We start from the raw sequence: 21,838 nt of genomic DNA, 5'->3' as shown, positions 1-21,838 counted from the left end.
TCCCTTGATTGATGCTTATAATTGTAAACCAACTAGATTAGATCTTAACCGACTTGTAAACCCTATCTCCCGGCTATATAAGGAGGGCATGCTAACCCCTCAAAACCCGATAACTACACCTCATCTTGTATCAATATACAATCCACCAGAACACATGACGTAGGGTATTACGTCGCCTTGATGGCCCGAACCTGTCTAAAGCTTCATGTCCCTGCTCTTCGTGTTCATCATCTGGTTCTGATCATGCACGTCCCTCCACGTAGTTAATCTACCATCGTGGTTATCCCCCTCAGTGGACTGCCGACCATATTTAGTCAAAGTGAACTATAGGAGCCTTTGAGCAAGTTTAATTGCATAGCCAACTACTAAATGCAAATCATCTATAGCCAATCTAATAGCTCATTCATACAATAGTTATCCATAAACCATTAATATATGGTCCCACCTCTCATACACACATAACGTATTGGAGTTTGTGCTACAGCTGGCTACGAATCTGTAGCCCGCTTTCCTTCTTTCTCTTCTCTTCTCTCCTCCACATATGCTTACAGTTGACTTGTAGCCTGCTATTGTACTCACTCTTATAGATTACTGTAACCTGCCCTTAACAACTAATTAAGGTGGAATTAAAATTCCACGGTCTCATAACACAGTAACACATGAGCCAAATTCAAATAGGCTGACTGTCACCTAATTTAAGGTGACTAAATAAAAGGGCTACCATGCCAAAAACAAAATTATAGTTCTTGGACGTGCAAAGCTGCCGAGCTTGTCAACATCGATTCTTTGGCCTGATCTGTTGTAGTATGTTGTTGCTCTCTGGGGTAGATATGTGTAGATTTCTCAATATCGTCATCAGTGACATCATCAGTCTCATTACCCTCTTTGCTCTTACCCCACAGCATGGTGTAAAGACTTGCGACCAGCAAAATTCCACCCAAGATGCTGCCAATAAAGGAAGAGAAGAAAAGGAAAGTTTGTTTATTTCAGCGTGTTTTTAGAATATTGCACCTTTGATCAGTTGATAGTGAGTGTGTGTGTGTGTGTGTGTGTATATATATATATGATTTTACCTGCCGAGGTGAACAATCTCTCCAAGAAAGAAGGATGAGCAAAATATTGTGAACACGAAGCAGAGTGGCGTCCAGGAGGCGAAGAACATGGGGCCTCTCATCTCTAGGCACCACGTTTGCAGGTAGTAGGACACTCCCGTCACCATAACACCCTGAAGCAAACCACTAGTCGTCTAATAGTCAGATAATAGTCAGATGCGTGTGCCGAAGACCATGCCAATAGTGAATACACTAGTGGAAGAGGATGATTGAAAATTTTATGTGCACAACTTACCGAGTATAGGATGGCGAGCAAGCTAATGTCGAATCTTAGCTTCCATCTGGAGAAGTCGCGCTCTGCGACCACCGCGACGACAAACGACTGCACCGTGCTGAACAGGCACTGAGTCACAGTCACAACCATTTTATCTGGATATTCCTTTTGCACCGTAGCCTACACAGTCAATAGACAAGGAGTAGAGACCCCGATTAATGTGTCAGTAATTGCAGCTGTGGATCGATGCAGACAAGCATGCAAGAACAGCTCAGAATTTTTTTTGGTAAATAATTAAATATGCATGCATCCGAACCTGAAAAATGATCCACAAAGACCAGCACATGTTGGCGACCACCATAAGGAATGTCCATTTGATCCACACACCCCTCGGAACTACTGTTTTCGAGCTTGTGTCAGAGGCGAAGGCACGGTGATGGTTGATAGGGCTTATGGATGGGCCGGTGAAGAAGGCGATCGTGAAGACTCCAGCTAGGCAGAGTGCTACACTTGTGACCTTGGCTATGCCTGAAGAGCTCCTCAGCTTCACATACTCCGTCCTGTCCTGGCAAGCAACATTTCAATCTTGGTATTATATACTACTCCATCCATTCAAATTATAAGGCGGTTTGGTTTTTCAAGATACATTACTTTTATTATGTGTGTTGATATGGTATATATCTAAATATCTATATCAAAATTTATGTGTTCAGAAAAGTCAAACATCTTATAATTAATATTTTCACAACTAACTTGAATCTATTTATGGTACATTCTCAAGTTAGGCTTTAGTGATATCGATGATGATAAACCTCAAAAGCACCGCCAAGAAGAAGGTGATGGCTGGGAGGGAGCTGTCTACTGCAGATGCCACCGTTGCAGAGGTGAACTTGAGACTTACATGGTACAGATTTACCCCAAGCGTAATCCTGAAAAGCAATTTCCACAAGTAAACTAGGGACTAATTAAACTCTTGACATGGCATGAGTATACAATCGATTGTTTTGTTTTGTTTTGTTTTGTACCAATAAATTAGAGTTTGCAAAGATGAGCGTATACCCGATTAAGGCACAGAAGAAGAGCTTTATGAGCACCCCAAGTGTCATGGCAGGTCGTGCACTTCTCCTACAAATATAATCAAACGGACCTGTATTTCTCAGCTAATCAAACAATATAGCAAACTAAGCGAAGTAGCAATATAACAATATAGGAAAATGATTCTATACTCTCAGGAGTACGTACTCCAGCTTTCATCCACCGTCCATCAGCAAGAGGTCCCGATCAAGATTACTATCGGATCTACACTTTATACCCGTTTTGTGTTTTATTTTTTAAAAAATAATACATAATTTTCCCTCATTAATCGGATCAGCAAACGGCCCAAATAAACCCCAGAAGACGGCAGATCGCTCTCCCCAGTCCCCAACCAATTCGGCATTCGCGAGCGACGGCAAGCCGACGCCAGCAGCGTGAAGTATCAGCGGCAACGGTGCAAAATCATTCATCCAGACCTTGGCGTGTTCTGCACCTCGCATGCACTGTTTTCTTTTCTATCCTATTTTCTTTGCCTTCTCTTGCCGATCGAGCATATCCTTATTTTTTCCTGTTGGATCTATAAGGGAAGAGCACATATGTTGGATGCATAGATGTCCAGTGATTTTGGTGGTTTGGGAATTCTGATGTATCTTTTTTCACGGTAATTCAATTTATTCTTTAATTAGTTACTTGACTGATAACCCCCTATAATTGGGCATGCAGACGGCTGTCGGCCGGCGGCAGTTCATGTCGACTCCGGCGGCAGTTCTGTTATTTTTTTTAATCGAGACTAAAAATAAACTTTAATCCGATAAAAAGTTTTGAATCTTTAGTCCCGATTTATAAGAGAACCGAGACTATTATAAAATTTGATGGACCGATCAAAGATCGTTTCTCTAGTAGTGGCTCTCAATCCAGCGGCGGCAGCGGCGGGCACTGCTATCTGCTGAATGTATTGCATGTTTTGATCGGCGAAAAGATGTACTGATACTCTCCATTCAGAATTTGGTTTGCTGCTACAGCATCAAATATATATTTTCTAGTGATTTTGTTTGTGAATCTCAGTGGCAGATACTTCTCATGGTGATACTCATGTCCTAATGTATTATGATTTTTTCTGAGATCTAGTGTGTTCTGTGATTCATATCTAAGCAACCCCATACCAATTAATATCTTTAAAAATAGCATATACTATATTTATACTAACTAAAAATAGATAAAAATAAGTACATACCGCAACTAACCTAAAATGTGTAGTATATACTGCTACTTTATAAAAGCATATACTGCTATTAACTTAAAAATTAGTATATAATGCTACAAAGTTAAAAGCAGTACATACCACTACTACTATTGTAAAAATATGACATATAATGCTACTGGTAGAATTCAGTATATACTACTACTACTACTAAGTTAAAAATTAAACAGTATGTACCACTACTACTCTATAAAATAGTATATACTGCTAGTAACTAAATAAACAGTATATACTGCATGCTACTAACATTTAAAAAAAAGTATATACTGCTACTAAGTTAAAAATAGTATATATATACCTACTACATTACAAAATAGTATATACTACTATTAACTTAAGAAAAGGTATATACTGTACTAACTCTTCAAAGGAGAAGAATTCAGTACATACTCTTTCGGAGAAGTAATCAGCATAACTGATTAAGAAAAAAGTATATGCTGCTCTAATTAAGTAAAACGAGTACAATTTATGCTGCTACTACTTAAAAAAAAGGTATATACCTAAAATATTTATAACCCTTTTTTTAATCAGTTTGAATGGTAGAAGATCCATCTGTTTAGAGGATGGTACGTTCATTATTCAAATTTAAACTAACAGCACACTCCCTACGTTCAATTGTGCACCAAATGCGGTCTGTACCTGTGCATGCATGCACCATGCAGCGATTAGAGAAAAACAATATTTTCATTCTCTTCCCACCAGTTTAATTAGATGCTAATGGTTATCCACTAAGGGGAGAGAGTATGTACTCCCGGGAGTACATAACAATGATCCTATAAATTAAAATGGTTATATACTACCGTCCATAGAAGGCAGCCCCGATGAAGAGCGCTATTGGATTCACATGTGGACCCGTTTTGATTTCTATTCGAGAAAAAAAAATCCGTAGTACGACATAGCTATCCCACATTAATCGGCATACCGGGGCGTTCCTGACGCATAAATACCTCTCTCTCAAACCATCCTATTGGTAAATCGGGTCCTCGGTGAGAGCGCGATCTACCGGCGGTGATCCGGACGGATCAATGGCACCGGCCGATTTTACGGCGACATCGGTGTCCATCCGATACTAGGTTTTCTTTTTTTTTTTTAAATTTCACGACCTTGTTTGATTTGATTTCAGATGCATCAAGCAAGAGAGAGAGATGGGTTGTTACATACCTTTGTAGAAGAGCTGCAGGGAGCAAGATGAGGGAGCCAACTGCCTGGCGATAGAAGACGAAGATGTAGATGTTCATCCCGTGGTTGAAAGCAGCCTTGGATATCACAAACATGCCAGTGTAGATCAGTTGGACGACGATGGCGACAAAATAAGGCTTCATACTTGCTTTCGCCATCTCGGTCGATCTAGCAATGGCAGGCGTGCGTGGTGTTTGTGCGAGCGCGTTGTCTTCAGTGTGCAGAGTGTGTGTTGTCTACAGTGTACGAGAGCGCCCGTTTAGTTTCTCTCCATCAACCTGGCACTATTTCTATATATTTATATAAAAAAGAAGAAGCAGTCAGTATGCCAAGTGTAAACGCAAGAGCACGGTAGGTACTGTAGCTTTGATTTTGGGTAACTGATCAACACGCCAGATCCACACAATCTGCTATTTTTAGTCTCCACAGATAGGAGACCCACTTCGAGTGTACATTGGCGGATTCGGCGGCGGCCAGCTCGAGAGGATCGACGCTCCGTGGCTGACCGTGCCATGCAGATGCCTGTTCGTAACTAACCGAGTGGTGGCCTGCGTTTTCTCCTCTCCCGTAACTAACAGAGTGGTGGCATGCATTTTTTTTCTTCTCCCATAACTAACCAAGTTAGTTTAAAATAATAACGATAATTAAGAAAATATTCTTTTTTAGATTTTGCTTACTAACAGATTGAAAAGAAATCTATATGTGGAATAAACTTTCAAGTAAAATTTAAAACTTTCTATCGAAAAATTAAGGGATTTGCTAGATGTCTATTAGATTAATGGGCTAGGCCAAATTAAATCCCAATAATACCATATTGGAAATTTAGTGCTATGGGTAATAATACCATATTGAAAATTTAAGTGAAGAGATCTCAATTTAAATATGGAGCTAGTGGAGAATCTCTGTTCACCGGTTGAGATGGTGGACGGATAGCCACACTCGTGCACAGAGCTGTGTATTAACTCGGGTTAATCGCACGGATTGAATTCTCCGAACGTAACTCTCGCATGCGCTACAAATCCTTTGCGATTAATCGCGTTAACTCGGGTTAATCGCGTGGATGCTCTCTCTCTTGTTCTGTATCGGAAGATGATTAATTCTGGTGTATTAACTCGGGTTAATCACGCGGATTGAATTCTCCGAATGTAACTCTCGCATGCGCTACAAATCCTCCGCGATTAATCGCATTAACTCGGGTTAATTGTGCGGATTGAATTCTCCGAAAGTAACTCTCGCATGCGCTACAAATCCTCCGCTAACGGGGTTAATCGCGCGGATTGAATTCTCCAAACGTAACTCTCGCATGCGCTACAAATCCTCCACGATTAATCGCATTAACTCGGGTTAATCATGCGGATTGAATTCTCCGAATTTAACTCTCGCATGCGCTACAAATCCTCTGCTAACGGGATGAACAGACACAACGCTCGCACTTATGTTTTTCCTCTCTCGCACTTTCTTTCCGGATATTCTCCTGTTTTGGAACTCCGTCTGCTTGCGTACTTGCACGGGTAGGCAGGCAATCAAGTTTTTGGGGAGCGTCTCGGTGCAACTGCTCCTGTTCTGCTTCGACTTCTTCCTCTGCATCGCGATGGCTTCCACTGGAAATGGCGCACCAGGAGCTGGAGGGAACGGCGATGCTCCAGGAGACAACACTAACGGAGGCAATACAAATGCCTCAACCTCCTTGCACTGTTTTCTGAGTATATGGTTCTATCTCTAATTGATGTTCTTCATGTTACTTATATATTAATCATGCTATCCTTAGGATTGCAATCCTAGGTGAATGTTGATGATGCTTATGCTTATGTTATGAAAAGCATGCCCATATTTCTATTTAGTCACACCACTAGATTATTACTATTGTGAATGTTATGTTTATTATCATGTTATTTTAGATTAAAATATACCGAATTATGATCAAATTTACAACAATGCCAGCCTGAGGGATCGACATCTCAGCGAGCGAGATTGGTGAATTGAAAAGTGGGGAGGAAGCTGATCATGGACGTCGGCGGCAGGTAGAGGCGCCGCTGCTGGAGAAGAAGGGCAGCACCGGCGTCGGCGATGGGTACTGCACTGAGAGGTGCCCGGGTGCGGCGTCGACCGGCGTAAGGCCGCGAGCTCCGGCATCCCCTACAGGAGCTTCCTCTTTGTCTGGATCATCACGCTCTGCACAGGTAACCACCACTTCATTCTTCTCTCTTCCACTCACCCACATGCATCATCAATCGCGCGCATCTGCACCTGATTCGCTTCCCCCTCCTCTTAATTGATGTCCACATTTTTATCGAGTTATATCATGAGTTTGTGTTTAATTTCTCCTATATATGTTCTCCATTGATCATGCCACCTTGGAGTGCTATATAGAAGTATATACATACTGATGCAGCCCCTTCAATTAATCAAAATCTTTAAATTAACAATTACTACTAATTTTATGAATTGCTTTGAGATTCGTGCACCTCAACCAACTATTGAATTTGGGCATGACACTAAGGGCTTTTTTGGAGAGATTCTGAATAACTATAGCTTCTCTCATAATCAGAAGCTCTCCAAACAATTTAGTTTTTCATTGATATTCTAATAAATTGTAGTTGTATAATCTTAGGCAATAAAATAGAAGTCAGAAGCTAGAAAATCTAACTTTTTATATTCTAAAAAGACTCTTCAAATTTAATCTCTGGCCAGATCTAGGAGAGGAGGGAGAGAAGGGGAGCTGCCGTCGTCGCCCCGTCCATGCGGCCGCCGTCGCACCCCCTCCTCTGGCCAGATCTAGGAGTGGGGAAGGAGAGAGGGGGAGCCGCCGCTGTCGCCGCCACCGCGCCCGCGCCGCAGCCGTCGCTCCCCTCATCCGGTTGGATTGGGAGGGAGGGAGGGAGGGAGGGGAGGGGAGGAGAGTGACGGGCCGGTGAGAGAGAGAGAGTTGAGAGGGAAATGAGTGGTAGCCGGTGGGGAGGGGTGGAGGAGAAGATAAGGAAGACTTAAAGATATTTTTTTGGTGTAGGTATGATTTTTGTAGGCGGACCATATAAGGTTCCACCTGTGAAAATCAATTTTTCCAAGCGAACCACTTAAGAGGTCCGCCTGCGAAAATAAAGTTATTTTTCGCAGGCAGACCTCCGCCTGGAGGATTTTCGCAGGCGGATGACGAAAATCCACCCCGTTTTATATTTTTGTAGGCAGATCATATTTGGCTCCGAGGGTCATACCCGCTTTGGAAAATAAAAGGCCAATTTCACTAAAAATCCTTTTTTAAGTAGTGGTGGCTATTGATTAATTGTAGCTGAAATTTCTATATGTTACACTAAACCATGATTGCTAAAGATGGCTAAAGAAATGTTAGTATACATGAGAACATTCTTCAATTGATCAGCATACAAAGTGATCTACTGCTAACTGACGAAAACGAGACAACATCTAATTAAGCCACTAATTAAACATTATTACTTTTGACCAAGGTAAAATAATGAGTATAGTACTGGTTTCGTTTACACAAAGATCGAGGGTTGCACTCTACGTGTACCTATTTGTTAAGTAGTTAATCATGAGTGATGGAGAAGCCGGGTGTTAATCATATTTGCCACACAAAATCAATATGCAATTATTGAATTCGTACGGACAAGCTGACGATGTAGACTGATAAATAAAATCCTGTATGCATGCATGCATGCGCCATTTTGTACTCCAGTAATCTTTTGTTTGGCATGCATGTCAGCATGTGCGCGTGGTTCAGGCAATGTGATATATAGTGAATTGATTGGCAATGTGAGAGTGAGTTGATTGAAGTAGCAACAACCTGTCGGGCCTAGCGGCCGGCCAGCCTGACTGACTGACGTAGGAGCTGACGATGCCATTGCACATTGTTGGTGCTACTGATGCTCAATTAGATTAGATATCCTCATTAATAATAAGCTATTAGTAGTGTTTTACTGTTTGATGATAACTTATTTCTAGCCGTACTGGGCTAAAATGTATAGTAATACTGAAATTAAGGAACTGCTGGATTCAAGCAGCAGCTGGTTGACTTTGGTTACCAGCACACAACTAACCTAAAATTTAATGAACTGTTGGTCCTGGCCGATTAATTAGTTATCTTACGGTTGCAGCAGCAATGGTGTTACCATTAATTTTTTTAATTTCCACGTAATCTATCGGTGGGATGTACGATGGATTAATAAACTTCAACTACCTTTTAAAAAAAAAACTTCAACTAAATAATTGTTATTACTGTCATGTACTCTGACTTATTTTTCGAGGGGACAGGCAGGGAGTTCCTGCAATTCAATCCAGTTTATAAGGAAAACCGAACCCAAAAATTTTACAACAGCACGGTTAATTTATGAAAAACTGGCGAAAACCCCGGCATTGATATACTGAACCTAAAAACTAAGAACAGCAGTCCGACAAGGGATAAAACTCCTAAAATAAATCCTTCAAGAAGGATACGCCGACAGAACGACGACATCGTCCGATCCTAACGAATCTAAGGTTTTAATCCGGAGAAATCTCTTGAAGTGGGGTTTGAACCAGGGCTCCAATAGCAACGCCTTCAAGAAGGTAAACAGCACCCAAGGGTGTCGCCGTTGCTAGCATCGGCAAGCCGAGCAAGGCTTTCGCCTCGGAGTCCCATCCAAACATAGCATCCGCGACAGAAGCCACCAAATACTACCTGCACACCGGGTACTGTTTAAGAAGATTGACAGCAACTGCAGCAGGTGGCAATTCCAACTTGGATTGGTGCAGCTATACATGATGTAACATGGGAAAGTTTATTCGTCCCTCGAGGAAACACTCCTTTATTTTTTATACTATTTGAAAAATCATAAAAATATTAATAAAAAGTCTATCAATAATACAATATATTGATAAATAAAATACAAGCTCAAATTTAACTAGAAATGAAAATAATAAATTAACTCAGAATAAAACATGTCATTCATAGTTAAATTTACTTTTTAAGTTATATATATTAAATTGAATTTACATATTTGTCGAGTGACACCCCACATATTTAATTTATTTTATTATCTTTTTATTAAATTTATTAATAATTTTTTAAGATGACATACACCGACATACACAAGTAAAGAAACATAGCCTCCAACAACAAAAGTCCATCTTATAATCATATACTATTTGGACAACGGAAAGCCTGTTTCGACTTGTCTTCTCCCCTCCGGCTTTTCTGTTCCATGCGTTTTCTGCTCTGCAACTGCAAGCAAGTCCCTCTGCTAGCTGCGAGCCTCACGTGCCCATTCACTCTCTTTATTTATTGCTGATTCCCGATCGATCGATCGATCGATCGATCAGCAGGCAATAGTTAATCGATCTCAACAACTACCCATCAGTTATTCAATACAATACAGCCATTCAGACAGAAGCAAGGTCTATCGAGTCAGAGAGATCGACATCTCGGCGAGCGAGATCGGTGAATTGATGGGTGATCATGGACGCCGGCGGCAGGCGGCGGCGCCGCTGCTGGAGAAGAAGGGCAGCACCGGCACCGGCGTGGACGATGGGTACTGCATTGAGGGGTGCCCCGGGTGCGTCGTCGACCGGCGGAAGGCCGCGAGCTACGGCATCCCCTACGGGAGCTTCCTCTTTGTCTGGATTGTCACGCTCTGCACAGGTAATAGCCTCCCTTCATTTATTCTCTCTTCCACCCACACCCACATGCATCATCAATCGCGCTCTCATCGATCTGCAGCTGCAGCTGATTCCGTTCCTCTCTTTCTCATTTGATCTCCATATTTTAGCGAGTTTTATCATGATGAGTCTGCTTAATTAGTTTCTCCTATATATATATATATATTCTCCATTGATCATGCAGCCACATTGGAGTGCTATATATATACATACAGTCCCTTCAATTAATCAAAATCATCAAATTAATAATTACTAAATTTATGATTTGTTTTAAGATTTGTGCACCTCATACAACCGTTGAATTTTAGCAATGGCTTATTCGAGGAGTTTCTGAATAGCTGTAGCTTCTTATGATAATTAGAAGCTCTCCAAGCGGTTTAACTTTTCGTTCATAATATAATAAGTTATAGTTGTTGAATTCACAAAATAAAATAGAAGTAGAAAGCTAGAAAACCAATTTTTTAGCTCTAAGAAATAACTATCAAGGCTGTGTGTTTAGTTACCTTCATACTTCCAACTTTTCTATCAAATCAAATGTTTGAACATATGCATGGAGCATTAAATATGGAAGAAAAAAACCAATTGTACAGTTTGCATGTAAATTGTGAGACGAATATTTTGAGCCTAATTACGCCATGATTTAACAATGTGATGCTATAGTAAACATTTGCTAATAACATATTAATTAGGCTTAATAGATTCGTCTCGCAGTTTACAGACGGAATCTGTAATTTATTTTGTTATTAGTGTATACTTAAAAAAATTTTGGACGGGAACTAAACACAGCCTAAATTAGCTGATTATTACTACTCCGTCCCATAATATAACAACTTTTGGTTGTCCAGATTTATAGCTAAAAATGCTTATATTTTGGGACGGAGGGTACAATTTTAAGCTTTTTTTTACAGGCCATAGATTAGATTTCTAGAGGTTGAAACTTGAAACCGCCAATGGCAGGGTGCGTGTGCAAGTGTAGCAGACGGTCGCACACTCGCACATTACCTGACCTGCTGAGATTAAATTCGTGAGCTTAATGGTTCATTCATTGCTTTTGTACTACCTATATTCTCGTTTCTTGATTAGCACAAGCCAACCATTGCTCCATGCACGATTAGCGCTTACTCAGACTTCACTTCATCCACGTTACCTTCTGTAAATTTGTTTTTTACTTTATTAACCTGGCCGTATGTTTTTTCATAATGTCTCCCATATTTTAAAGAAAGAAAAACAAGATAGCGGCTCATACGATATTTCAATTCGTATTATACTCGTATAAGTAGCTTGGTACTAAGGCCTTTGTAATATCTAGTGGACTATTAGGCCTATGGGCCGTATCACGTATGGCTGCACGGAGCTAGCACCACTGTGAAATCCAAGTGACTAGTAACGTTTTTTAGTTGACCGGCTGATTTTTATATGCATCGATGGCTAACGGTAATAGAGACGGTAGCGGTGGAGTTCAGGCGGCCGCCCAACCCGTTCGGGAAGAGCCTCCGCCGTTGGCTGCATGTGTGCAATAATAAAATGAGTTGTTTAATAAACTTGCTATATTAAGGGAATTGTATACTAGTTTATATAACCGTCTCATGATCGAATTGGAACAAAAGCATATCTAGTGGAGTTAAAATTTTTAAGTAGACCATCAAGTTTTAAGTGAAGTCTACCGTAAGATGATATCTCTACTACTTAAAAAACGAACCGGTTCGTTTGCACTCTTTCCGTACGTCCTTACATGTGTATAAGCACCATCTCTTTAAGAAAAACCCACTAATATGTGATTTCTCACTGCCCACACCCTGAAGCCTGTTCACCCATAATTTCAATCATGTTCTATGGTAAAGGCGCACTTTCCAATTGGTTAAACACCATGACTTTTACAAAAGTCTCCTATATAGAAATTTCATGATATACTTTCTATAATCTGTTTTATCACTTTTTAACATCTAATTATTGGTTTGTGCCCTTAAATAATTATTTTCACTTTTCGTGGTATACTGTGAGTTTATAGCATTGCATGCTAATTCCAAATATGCATGGAGCTATATGTGACGTGGAGCTCCAACCACCCAAGTCGGATAGAGTTTTTGTCGCTTTGTCCAACTGTTGGTGGCTCATGTGATCTTTGGCGTGTATCACGTACTCCCTCCGTATTTTAACGTATGACGCCGTTGACTTTTTAACCAACGTTTGATCACTCGTTTTATTCAAATTTTGTTTGAAAATATGAAAATATTTATGTCATGCTTAAAGAACAATTGTTGATGAATCAAGTCACAATAAAATAAATGATAATTACGTATTTTTTTAAATAAGACGAATGGTCAAACGTTCGATAACGGTGTGATACATTGAAATATGGAGGTGGTACAATATACGAACCCATATGTACATGCATGTGTTAAGTTCGCTTTCATCAAATATTTACTATTGCTCGATCTCTGAATATTCTGAGTCTTGAAATCCACAGAAAATATTTGAAGATGATTGTGACGGTACTGTTTGTACATGTCTGGGAGACGTAAGGATCTGAATGTGTTCGTGAAAAAGTTGAAGGAAAAAAATTCAAGTCTAAAAAATATGTTCAAAATTCGAACATACAATAGGAACATACACAGATTTGAGTATAGTGTACATATATAGGCATAAGTAGTACAAATTGAAACACGAAAAATGTCAAGTCCAAAAAAATATTAAATTTGAATATTTAGAAAGTTTCAGAACGAGTATGAAGTTCGGAATATGAAAAATGCACAAATTCCACATCAAGCCAGTGTGAGGTTGCAAATCTTTTGTTTTCTTCTCATGCTGATGTGCTGATGGAACATAATAAATGAGTTGCAAATCTGTTGTTCTCTTGTGCTGATGTGCTAGTAATCCTAATACTAGTATTAATAAATGACTTCCACTTCCACCCACCTCCATGGAGCTAAACATATTCTTGTGTGTGGCAATGCGCGCCGTGGAATTTTAGCGACGACCACGGCTTCGTTTTGGCTTCCTCTTCCTCCTCTTCTTGTTGCTGGCTTTCCTTGTTGGGTTGGCCATTGGCGCGGTGAATTCCAGAACGGAACTCCCTCTCCTTGTTTGCCTCCTCCTCTCCTCTCAATCTCAGGCCCTCCCTCCCTCGCCGCCGGGCCTCTCCTCTTTTGCCGATTGATAGCCGAGGGTGAGGGTGAGCCTCCCTGTTTGTTCTGGGGGGGTCGCATTGCCCTTGCCGGGCGGGAGAGGAGGGGATGGAAGAGGAGGTGCCGTTGCTTAAGGGGGACTACCACCAAGGTTGCCCCGGCTGTGCCTACGATCGCAAGAAGGAGGTCTACAGGGGATTGCCTTACAAGGAATTCCTCTATCTCTGGATGATCTGCCTCACCGCCGGTATGTATGGAACATTCCCCCCCTTTTTGCAACCTGTGACATTCAGGGTGTGTTTGGATCCTTGGCTAAAGATTTTCTAACCAGTCTTGGTTTTTGGTACAAGTAAAATATCCTAGCTTTCAGGAGCAAGCTAGCCTTGATGGGCTAGAAAAACCTTGCTCAGCAGGACAGCCGAATTGGCTCTCTCTCTCTCTCTCAACAGCAACAAGCGCATGCGTGAGGGGAAAAAAAAAATCTGGCAACTGTTTCTCATTGTGGGGTAAAAGCAAGGAAACCAAATGTGGTGCTTGGGCAAGAGCAGCATAGCTGAAATGAGCTAGTTTGCACATTTCAGCTATAGCTCAACCTAGCTGAACATCCAAACGTACCCTCATTATGCAGAAAGTTCTTGTTTTTTTTTTTTAACTCATGGTTTTCTAGGATTTTTCTTTTTCTAGTGTAGTACGAATGAGTAGCATCCTGACTGAATATCGCCAACAAAGAGAATCTTGGTACCACGTAGGAACATGACAGCATGTCAACATTGGGGATCTTGGTACCTGTAGGAACATGTCTTCTTTCTTGCAAATGCTACATGTTACTGCAATGTCCATGTGCAGTTTCATATGGGTTTGGTCGGTGTTCAGTCATGTCAATGATTCCTGTTCCTGTGGGGAAATCGCTGATTCTCTATAATAGTAGATTAACAGGACCAAGTTAGTTAAGCCAATTGCCTCAACAAGATATCTATAATAGGGGGATGTTGACATGTTGTTGCTGTTTTTACTACGCACTTCTCCATATTTGCTTTCAGTGCTGCTTACAACCGTTAATTACAATGTGCTGTGATGCTCCGACTCATACTACACACGACGACCGTTTACACCGGTCATTACGTTGTCCATGGTGTTACAGTTGCAAACTAGTAATGCCACGTCCTGGTTCATGTGATGTGGGTTAGCTGGGGGGTCTATTATGTTAACTAGAAAATTTATTGTTTGAGGGAGATCACTGTGCGAACAATATTAGATGCGCAATTAATTCCTGTTATGTCATAGTGCCAGTCATCCAAACCTTATTGGGCACATAATTAATTCCTGTAATCTTTCATTGCACCAATAGCAACTTCATTGATAGGATCTCCAATGATGGGACTGTAGGTGATGCTGATTCAGACCTTGTAGATCTTTAGGTTCTTCGTTGTGTTTGTGATCTTTTTTACCTACCTCGGTTGCTGAAATTTTCACAACACTACATGGCATCTATGTCAACAGTCAGCAGAAGCATACACTGAAATGTCCTACTCCGTGTTAGATACATAGCATTCAGTCTGCAATGCAATATTGATATGCGAAAATGCCTTTTAACTGATTTTCCTTAATGATGTAATGTTTTTTAACAGATTTTTTTATACCGCTCCAAATCGTGATAAAGGTCATTTATGTAAACTGTAAACTTGGAACTGATGCATGACTTGTTTCCCACGTGTCCTATATAAGCATATGTAATTGTGCATATTTTTAGGGGTGAAGTTCCATGTGCTGTTCTGGTGTTCTGCATGAGCTCCTTCATCATGGTTGCATTGAACAGTAGTCTTTCTCTTTTACAATAGTGGAACATGAAATTAATTTGTCTACTTGAGCACTGTTTCCTATCTGATGTTGAGGATACTGAGTGCTATCTTGTTTCCTTGAGAGTATTGCTTAAAAAAATGTGAGTGGAACAGTCAAAATCTGAGAAGCATCTAGCACTTCAAATTTTCTTCATTTCAAGTGCAACTAGCTCTATATCTAGCCATAATACCTTCTTTTATTATCCCTGTTCTCACCAGCATCATGTAGTTGTTTTTAGAGAAGTTCTCAAGTAGTCCCCTGATATCATCATCTAAGTAATAATATAATAAATATTGTTATCACCATTTGTATCTACAAAAGTTTTAAATGTATTTATCGTAACCACATATCCCATCTATTCTTTTTTTTACATAAATTTTCAGTGCATACTCAAGATTTCTAATTCTGTCCCTGTCCTTTTCAGCTTTACCAATATCATCATTGTTCCCCTTCTTGTACTTCATGGTATGTCTATTTTCATGTCTTCTTTTGATGACTAAAACTAGATTTTTTTTTTCTTGTGGGTAGTTTATCTCCTTTTTTGACGACTATCTCTACTCTAGCAATTAAGTCTTCAAGACGTGTCTTATTACACAGATAAGAGACTTGCATGTTGCAAAAAGGACAGAAGGTATTGGGTTCTATGCCGGCTTTGTGGGTAAATTTCTCATGAATTGCTTGTTCAAATTTAAGATTAACTCTGGCTCTCACCTTGACTGATTCCTTATTTACTTGCCTTATAGGTGCTTCGTTTATGTTCGGTCGATGTTTGACTTCAACTGTTTGGGGAATAGCAGCAGATCGTATTGGGAGGAAACCAGTTGTTGTGTTTGGCATTTTTGCGGTGTTAGTGATATTTTTCCTCCTCTATATGAAATAATAGTTGATATCTGGCACAACCTAGTTTACTCCGGTATTGCAGTTCCTTTTCTTTTTATTGGTGTTTGTCTAACTAAGTTCTTGGTATAACCAACCAGGGTCATATTTAATACGCTATTTGGGCTTAGTTTCACCTATTGGATGGCAATAGCTACAAGATTCCTTCTTGGTGCTTTAAATGGTTTACTTGGGCCAATAAAGGTACAATAAAGTTGAAACTTTCCTTTGTTGTACTTGTACCTGGTCATGTTTTTTTTTTCCTCGAATGCTTGTACCTGGTCATGTTGTTGTTGATCAATTTATATTTGTCCTTTCAGGCCTATGCAATTGAAGTTTGCCGACCTGAACATGAAGCACTTGCATTGTCACTTGTAAAATACATGCCATACTGTTCTGTTATTAATTTTTTTCTGTTTAAATTGTGTTGATTTTGATTTTTTTTTTAATATTAGGTTAGCACAGCATGGGGAATAGGTCTTATCATTGGTCCAGCTATTGGAGGCTACCTTTCACAGGTATGTCACAGAGAATTGAACAATGTTAGGGAGTTTTTTTTAACATTGTAGCTACATTTAATACGATTTCTTTTATGGCAGCCTGCAGAGAAATTTCCCAATGTCTTTTCCCCTGACTCACTGTTTGCAAGGTATTCTTTCTTGTGTGCCAACGCCCAACAAAATGTTTTTTATGATTCATCTACAGAATACTTACTTTTGTTGGAAAATTTTCAGGTTCCCATATTTCTTACCCTGCTTGTGCATATCAGTCTTTGCTGCTGTTGTTCTCATAGGCTGCATATGGATGCCAGTAAGTCAGATTCCATTATTGCTAGCTTCACAAAATATGCAATCAGTGTAATTTGTCATATATTTAGTTGTATTTGATATATTTGCACTGTGGAAGATCTTATGACATGGATCTGAAAAAAGAAATCAAAAGTTTTGCTGCATGCTTAGCAACCAAAATCAGTTACTGGTAATTATAACGGAGATAATCTGCATTTTATCCTAATGTGGTTGTTCCACTTCATCAGGAATTAATAGTCTCTTTTGTTACTTTTTGAAGTCAAATTTATATTTCCTCTCTTAAAAACTTGTGCATTAGCAGAAGTATCAATATTTAGCATGACTCATAGTGAGAAAGGATAATTCTTCGGTACCTTGTATTAATTCTTTTTGTATAGTTGTAAAGTAACTTGAAATGTATTTTAGGAGACATTACACAAGCATAAAGCTGATGCAAGTAGATCCCAAACTGTTGAAGCTTTGGAGAGCCATTTGATTGATCCAAAAGAAAAGGCTGACCAAAATGGTAGTTTGGACTGCAAGAAGAGCTTATTGAGAAATTGGCCCTTGATGTCCTCCATAATTCTCTATTGTGTCTTCTCCTTTCATGATATGGCTTATACAGAGGTATATTGTTCTTGCTATTATCTATGGATGGTTTGCTACTGCTTTGCATATAAATTGTTAGCTCATGTGGTTTACACTCAGTTAATCACTAGAAATAATATGCATTTCAGCAGACAACGTGCGATGTTCAGCATGATTTTATATCGAAATATATGCCAAAATATACAAGCTTATAATGATAATAATAAAGTGTATGATGATTACATGGGATTAATATATTATTTAGTTACAGATGATGCAATATTAAAGACTTGTGCAAGATAATTTGTACTTCAAAATGCCTTTAGCATAAAAATATTCAACTTGTATCAATCACTGGTGAATTAGGATTGGGCATTTTCTATAAGACTTGCTACAGTTCTATTGTTTTTAGATTCACTTAATGCAGATATCTGCTAGATTTTGGAATTTGGATTACTTGTTTAAAACAAACTTTAGCCTGTGTTTCTTTTAGCTGGGCCGGCTGAAGATAAGCCAACCGTAGCCTGTGTTTTTAGTACTAATTCTATTTGGGATCAACTTCAGATATTCTCTCTATGGGCAGAAAGTGACAGGAAGTACGGTGGGCTGAGTTTGTCATCTGAAGATGTGGGTCAAGTGCTTGCAATCACAGGTAGCATTTTCTTGTGCTTTTACCAGTGCTATTGATGATAGTATCCTGCAGAAAATGATGCATGTATTTTCTTGTACTTTCTTCCTAGACGACCAAATCTTGTTTGCTGATTAAAATAGAGTGCCAAGAACTGAAAAGGCTTGAGCTTAGACAAAAACCAACCAGAAACTGAGTATGAACGATTCTAAGGTTTCTAACTGAATTTCACATTCTTCCGTGTAAAAAATGCTTATATATTACTATGGAAAATTTAACTTGAGTTCTGTGGATTGGGAGTAGTCTGCTGAAAAGTGTTATTAGCCAGTGCTTGCAAGCCAGATAGAACATCCAAGTTCTATACTTCATCTAGTAATGTTTTTGTGGCTCAACTTTCTGTCATTTGTAATGGCAATTTCTTTTCAGGTGTCAGTCTTCTTGTGTATCAACTCTTCATTTATCCTCGTATCAATAAGGTTATAGGGCATATTAAGGCTTCTCGAATTGCAGCTGTGAGTAAAGAGTTTCCATTATATTGTTGGGAAGTGTATCACTTTTTTTCTGAATGTCTTACCTACTGTTCTTTATCTTGCAGATTCTGTGCATACCTATTCTCTTTGCATATCCATATATGACATACCTATCGGGACCTGGATTAACGATCATACTGAACATTGCGTCAGTTATAAAAAATAATCTTGGTGTGAGTATATTTCCATGTCAAATTTTAGGAATCTATGTATGCGATTTTCAGGGCCGATTTGTGCAAGAAAAAGGTAGCTTTGATATTTAAGGACTGCAGTTTGCCAAGTGACAGACATTAACTCAGAAATTTTTACACGACAATAGGACAAGATAAATACGATATACATCTATTATTATTATCCAATCTGACCTTTTGTGGTGAAAATGGAGTTGATTATACAAGACAAGACAGCACATATAAAATTATTTTCTCATCTTATGTATTTGCAACTTTGATGAAAATTTATCAATGTTAATGTATAAATAGGTTCTTGTTACACTCTGTTCTAATTTATGCTATACTATGTTAGGTGACCATCATTACAGGCTGTTTCATCCTACAAAATAATGCTGTGGTATGTACCCAAGATAATGGTTAATTTCGACAACATTTTATACAAAATTGCTTCTGATTGATGATTGTAAAACTGCTTACAGCCTCAAGACCAACGAGGGGCTGCTAATGGCTTGGCAATGACAGGAATGTCCTTTTTTAAGGCAGTGGCTCCAGCAGGGGCGGGCATTGTGTGAGTATACTTTATTTAGTGTAACCATGTAAAATGTTTTATGAGTATACTTTCATTTTTAAAACTTTTGACTAGTATATTTAAAGGAAATGCGTTTGAAGCTATGAAGCTCCTAAAGTATGTTGGATTTACTAGTGCTCCCTTGCTACTGGATGTAATGGACCATGTCAAGCATCCACATGGTCTTTTCTGAAGCACTTTATAACCAACGCCAGGCATTATGTTCCATAAAAAAAGAAGAGTTTTATGCATTGTACTGTTATTGTTATAGTATGGTCCAGGAGTGTCATGATTCATGAACGACAACTTTGAATACAGTCGCATGTTATTTTAGTGAGATGGTCTATCAAATCAGCCTCTGAACTATGATACATTCCAAGAAATTTTAAAATTGCGAGACATTTTAAAAAATATAGCACTAGGAATTTTGTGGCTCCATCTCAATAAATTTCCGTTAATGCAGGTTCTCGTGGGCACAAAAACGCCAGCATGCTTCCTTCCTTCCAGGTAAATTTTGTTGTCTTGTGAAAACTTTGCATGGCATATGCCTTTGTTGTCAAAATCTGAACGGGATGATGTGTAATATTCTAAATTTCAGAATAGTACAGATCTTGTAAGAATTTATCCTTGTCTAAATTAATTTCTTCCACTCATACAGGTGATCAGATGGTGTTCTTTCTTTTGAATCTCTTCGAGTTGCTTGGACTTATCCTCACTTTCAAACCCTTTCTGGCCGTACCAGAGCAGCACGATACAAATTAGACTGTTCAGGTATACTACAGATCTAGATTCTTCAGAACTTCAGATGTTGGCAATTTCATGAGCCCTGCAGCCCGCTGTGTGAAGCAAAGGTATAACATATGCTCATCTGGATCCCCCAGGAGCAATAGATAGAAGCGAGAGTACTACTCTGTCCCAAAGAATCAAAGCTAGGGTTTGATTATTTTTGGGACGGAGGGGTAGGTGCCAGATATGCAATTGCAGCATTTCAGCGAAAGGAATATATATAGTTGGGGTAAATGGTGGCCACTGATGGCTAGGTTTTTCATGGCCAGCCAGCATGTATACCGAGTAGCATTCTACCAGTATAATGAATATAGTACTATGTACATTGTAACTAGTAAAACTCTGTAAGTGACATCAGCTTGAGAATGAAATTATTGCTGGAATCGAGATCAGTACATTGCTAATATTATTTTGTCCCTTTTTCAATTGGAAGTTCATCATTTATAATAAATCCACACGTGAGCCGTGGAGGGTGGATCCCCTACTTGGTTGGAGCTGCTCTTCTATGGTAGTTCAAAACTGATGAAGATGATGCTAAACGAGAAAACCCGTTAGTGCATGATTAATTGAATTTTAATTATTACAAACTTAAAAATAATCTTTTTATATTTTGGAGTAACTTCTATATAGCAAAAACTATATGCATTCTTAATAATCACAAAAGAAAAACGAATTTTCTAAAAAAAAAACTTTCGTAAGTTTTTTGCCCCCAAAACTTTTAGATTTGTGATCATCGGATCATCTCGAGATCTTTGCATGAAGGAAAAAAAAATGTTAGAAAGAAATTTTCACACATGTCACGCGTACCATCCTAATACTAACCAATCTAAAGTTGAATGCAAGATTTATATAAGTTATATCATAGTTATAGTGCAATTATAATGTAGTTATAGTACAGGTACATGTAATTACAATAGACACAACTACACCGAAAGTGCTAGCTGGATAGTGCTAAAGAGAGACACCATTCTTTTAAAAAAAAAAGCTACTAGTACACTCAATATCTATGTATTTTTTTTCTTCTTAGAGAAGTTTCTCTTAAATTACTCATCTGATTTATAATCCGATTACACCGTTGTGTTCGTAACAATTAAATCTTTACAACAAGATCTCACATGATTATATTTTGATAAAAAATCACATATTACTTTTATGATATGTCTAAATTACTTCTAGATTTCACTAAGTCACTTCTTAGACATATAAAAGTAAATTCAGTAAAGCTTAAAAGTAATTTACATATATTATATATATTATAGAAGTAACTTATAACAAAAGGAAAGTAACTTTAATTTAGAACTATATCTAGATTTATTAACATCTATATAAATGTGGGCAATACTAAAATGACTTACATTATGAAACAGGGGGAGTAACTCTATGTAGTAGAAATAATTATATTGTGAGTGAGCTTAAATAAGAAACTATGTAGAGTGAATTCGCAAGTAAAGTGTAGAGAAGATTTATAAAGTCCACAAAATATAGAA

The 21,838-nt window shown here is 38.8% G+C and overlaps 2 protein-coding genes across 5 annotated transcripts; one reads left to right on the top strand and one right to left on the bottom strand.

Annotated features, from left to right (window-relative positions):
- Positions 1-425: 425 nt before the first annotated feature.
- On the bottom strand, positions 426-5,045 carry LOC127756797 (WAT1-related protein At5g64700-like). Its single transcript, XM_052282173.1, has 7 exons — positions 4,784-5,045; positions 2,386-2,451; positions 2,139-2,255; positions 1,643-1,886; positions 1,348-1,506; positions 1,074-1,225; positions 426-945 (listed from the first exon to the last, which is right to left on the bottom strand). Exons 1-7 carry the CDS (start codon positions 4,957-4,959, stop codon positions 738-740), a joined length of 1,122 nt encoding a protein of 373 aa, XP_052138133.1. The 5' UTR covers positions 4,960-5,045; the 3' UTR covers positions 426-737.
- Positions 5,046-9,976: 4,931 nt separating this feature from the next.
- LOC127756795 (protein ZINC INDUCED FACILITATOR-LIKE 1-like) lies at positions 9,977-20,755 on the top strand. Of its 4 annotated transcripts, none has more exons than XM_052282169.1 (17): positions 9,977-10,433; positions 15,839-15,879; positions 16,012-16,045; positions 16,158-16,260; positions 16,392-16,494; positions 16,611-16,664; positions 16,746-16,808; positions 16,890-16,939; positions 17,025-17,100; positions 17,505-17,705; positions 18,231-18,318; positions 18,721-18,806; positions 18,890-18,997; positions 19,350-19,394; positions 19,477-19,565; positions 20,029-20,072; positions 20,224-20,755. In XM_052282169.1, the coding sequence occupies exons 1-17, from the start codon at positions 10,241-10,243 to the stop codon at positions 20,325-20,327; spliced, it is 1,482 nt and encodes a 493-aa protein (XP_052138129.1). In that variant the 5' UTR covers positions 9,977-10,240; the 3' UTR covers positions 20,328-20,755. The 4 variants fall into 4 exon arrangements, with proteins under 4 accessions (XP_052138129.1, XP_052138127.1, XP_052138131.1 ...); XM_052282167.1 differs by having other exon boundaries at positions 9,978-10,433; positions 16,012-16,072; XM_052282171.1 differs by lacking the exon at positions 9,977-10,433 and adding an exon at positions 13,379-13,822.
- Positions 20,756-21,838: the final 1,083 nt, after the last annotated feature.

The sequence above is a fragment of the Oryza glaberrima genome, chromosome 12 (assembly GCF_000147395.1).
Source record: "Oryza glaberrima chromosome 12, OglaRS2, whole genome shotgun sequence".
In the NCBI taxonomy this organism is placed as follows: domain Eukaryota; kingdom Viridiplantae; phylum Streptophyta; class Magnoliopsida; order Poales; family Poaceae; genus Oryza; species Oryza glaberrima.
Note: the sequence above shows the minus strand (reverse complement) of the source record. Positions and strands in the feature narration are given on the sequence as shown.

Excerpts from the sequence above, each read along its gene's own strand:
- LOC127756797 (XM_052282173.1), bottom strand. The coding sequence starts at position 4,959 with ATGGCGAAAGCAAGTATGAAGCCTTATTTTGTCGCCATCGTCGTCCAA. Across the intron at positions 1,887-2,138 it reads TTCTTGGCGGTGCTTTTGAG|GACGGAGTATGTGAAGCTGA; the intron begins GTTTATCATCAT and ends TTGCCAGGACAG. Across the intron at positions 1,507-1,642 it reads CTTTGTGGATCATTTTTCAG|GCTACGGTGCAAAAGGAATA; the intron begins GTTCGGATGCAT and ends TTGACTGTGTAG.
- LOC127756795 (XM_052282167.1), top strand. The coding sequence starts at position 10,241 with ATGGGTGATCATGGACGCCGGCGGCAGGCGGCGGCGCCGCTGCTGGAG. Across the intron at positions 18,807-18,889 it reads AGGCTTCTCGAATTGCAGCT|ATTCTGTGCATACCTATTCT; the intron begins GTGAGTAAAGAG and ends TTTATCTTGCAG. Across the intron at positions 19,566-20,028 it reads CCAGCAGGGGCGGGCATTGT|GTTCTCGTGGGCACAAAAAC; the intron begins GTGAGTATACTT and ends CCGTTAATGCAG.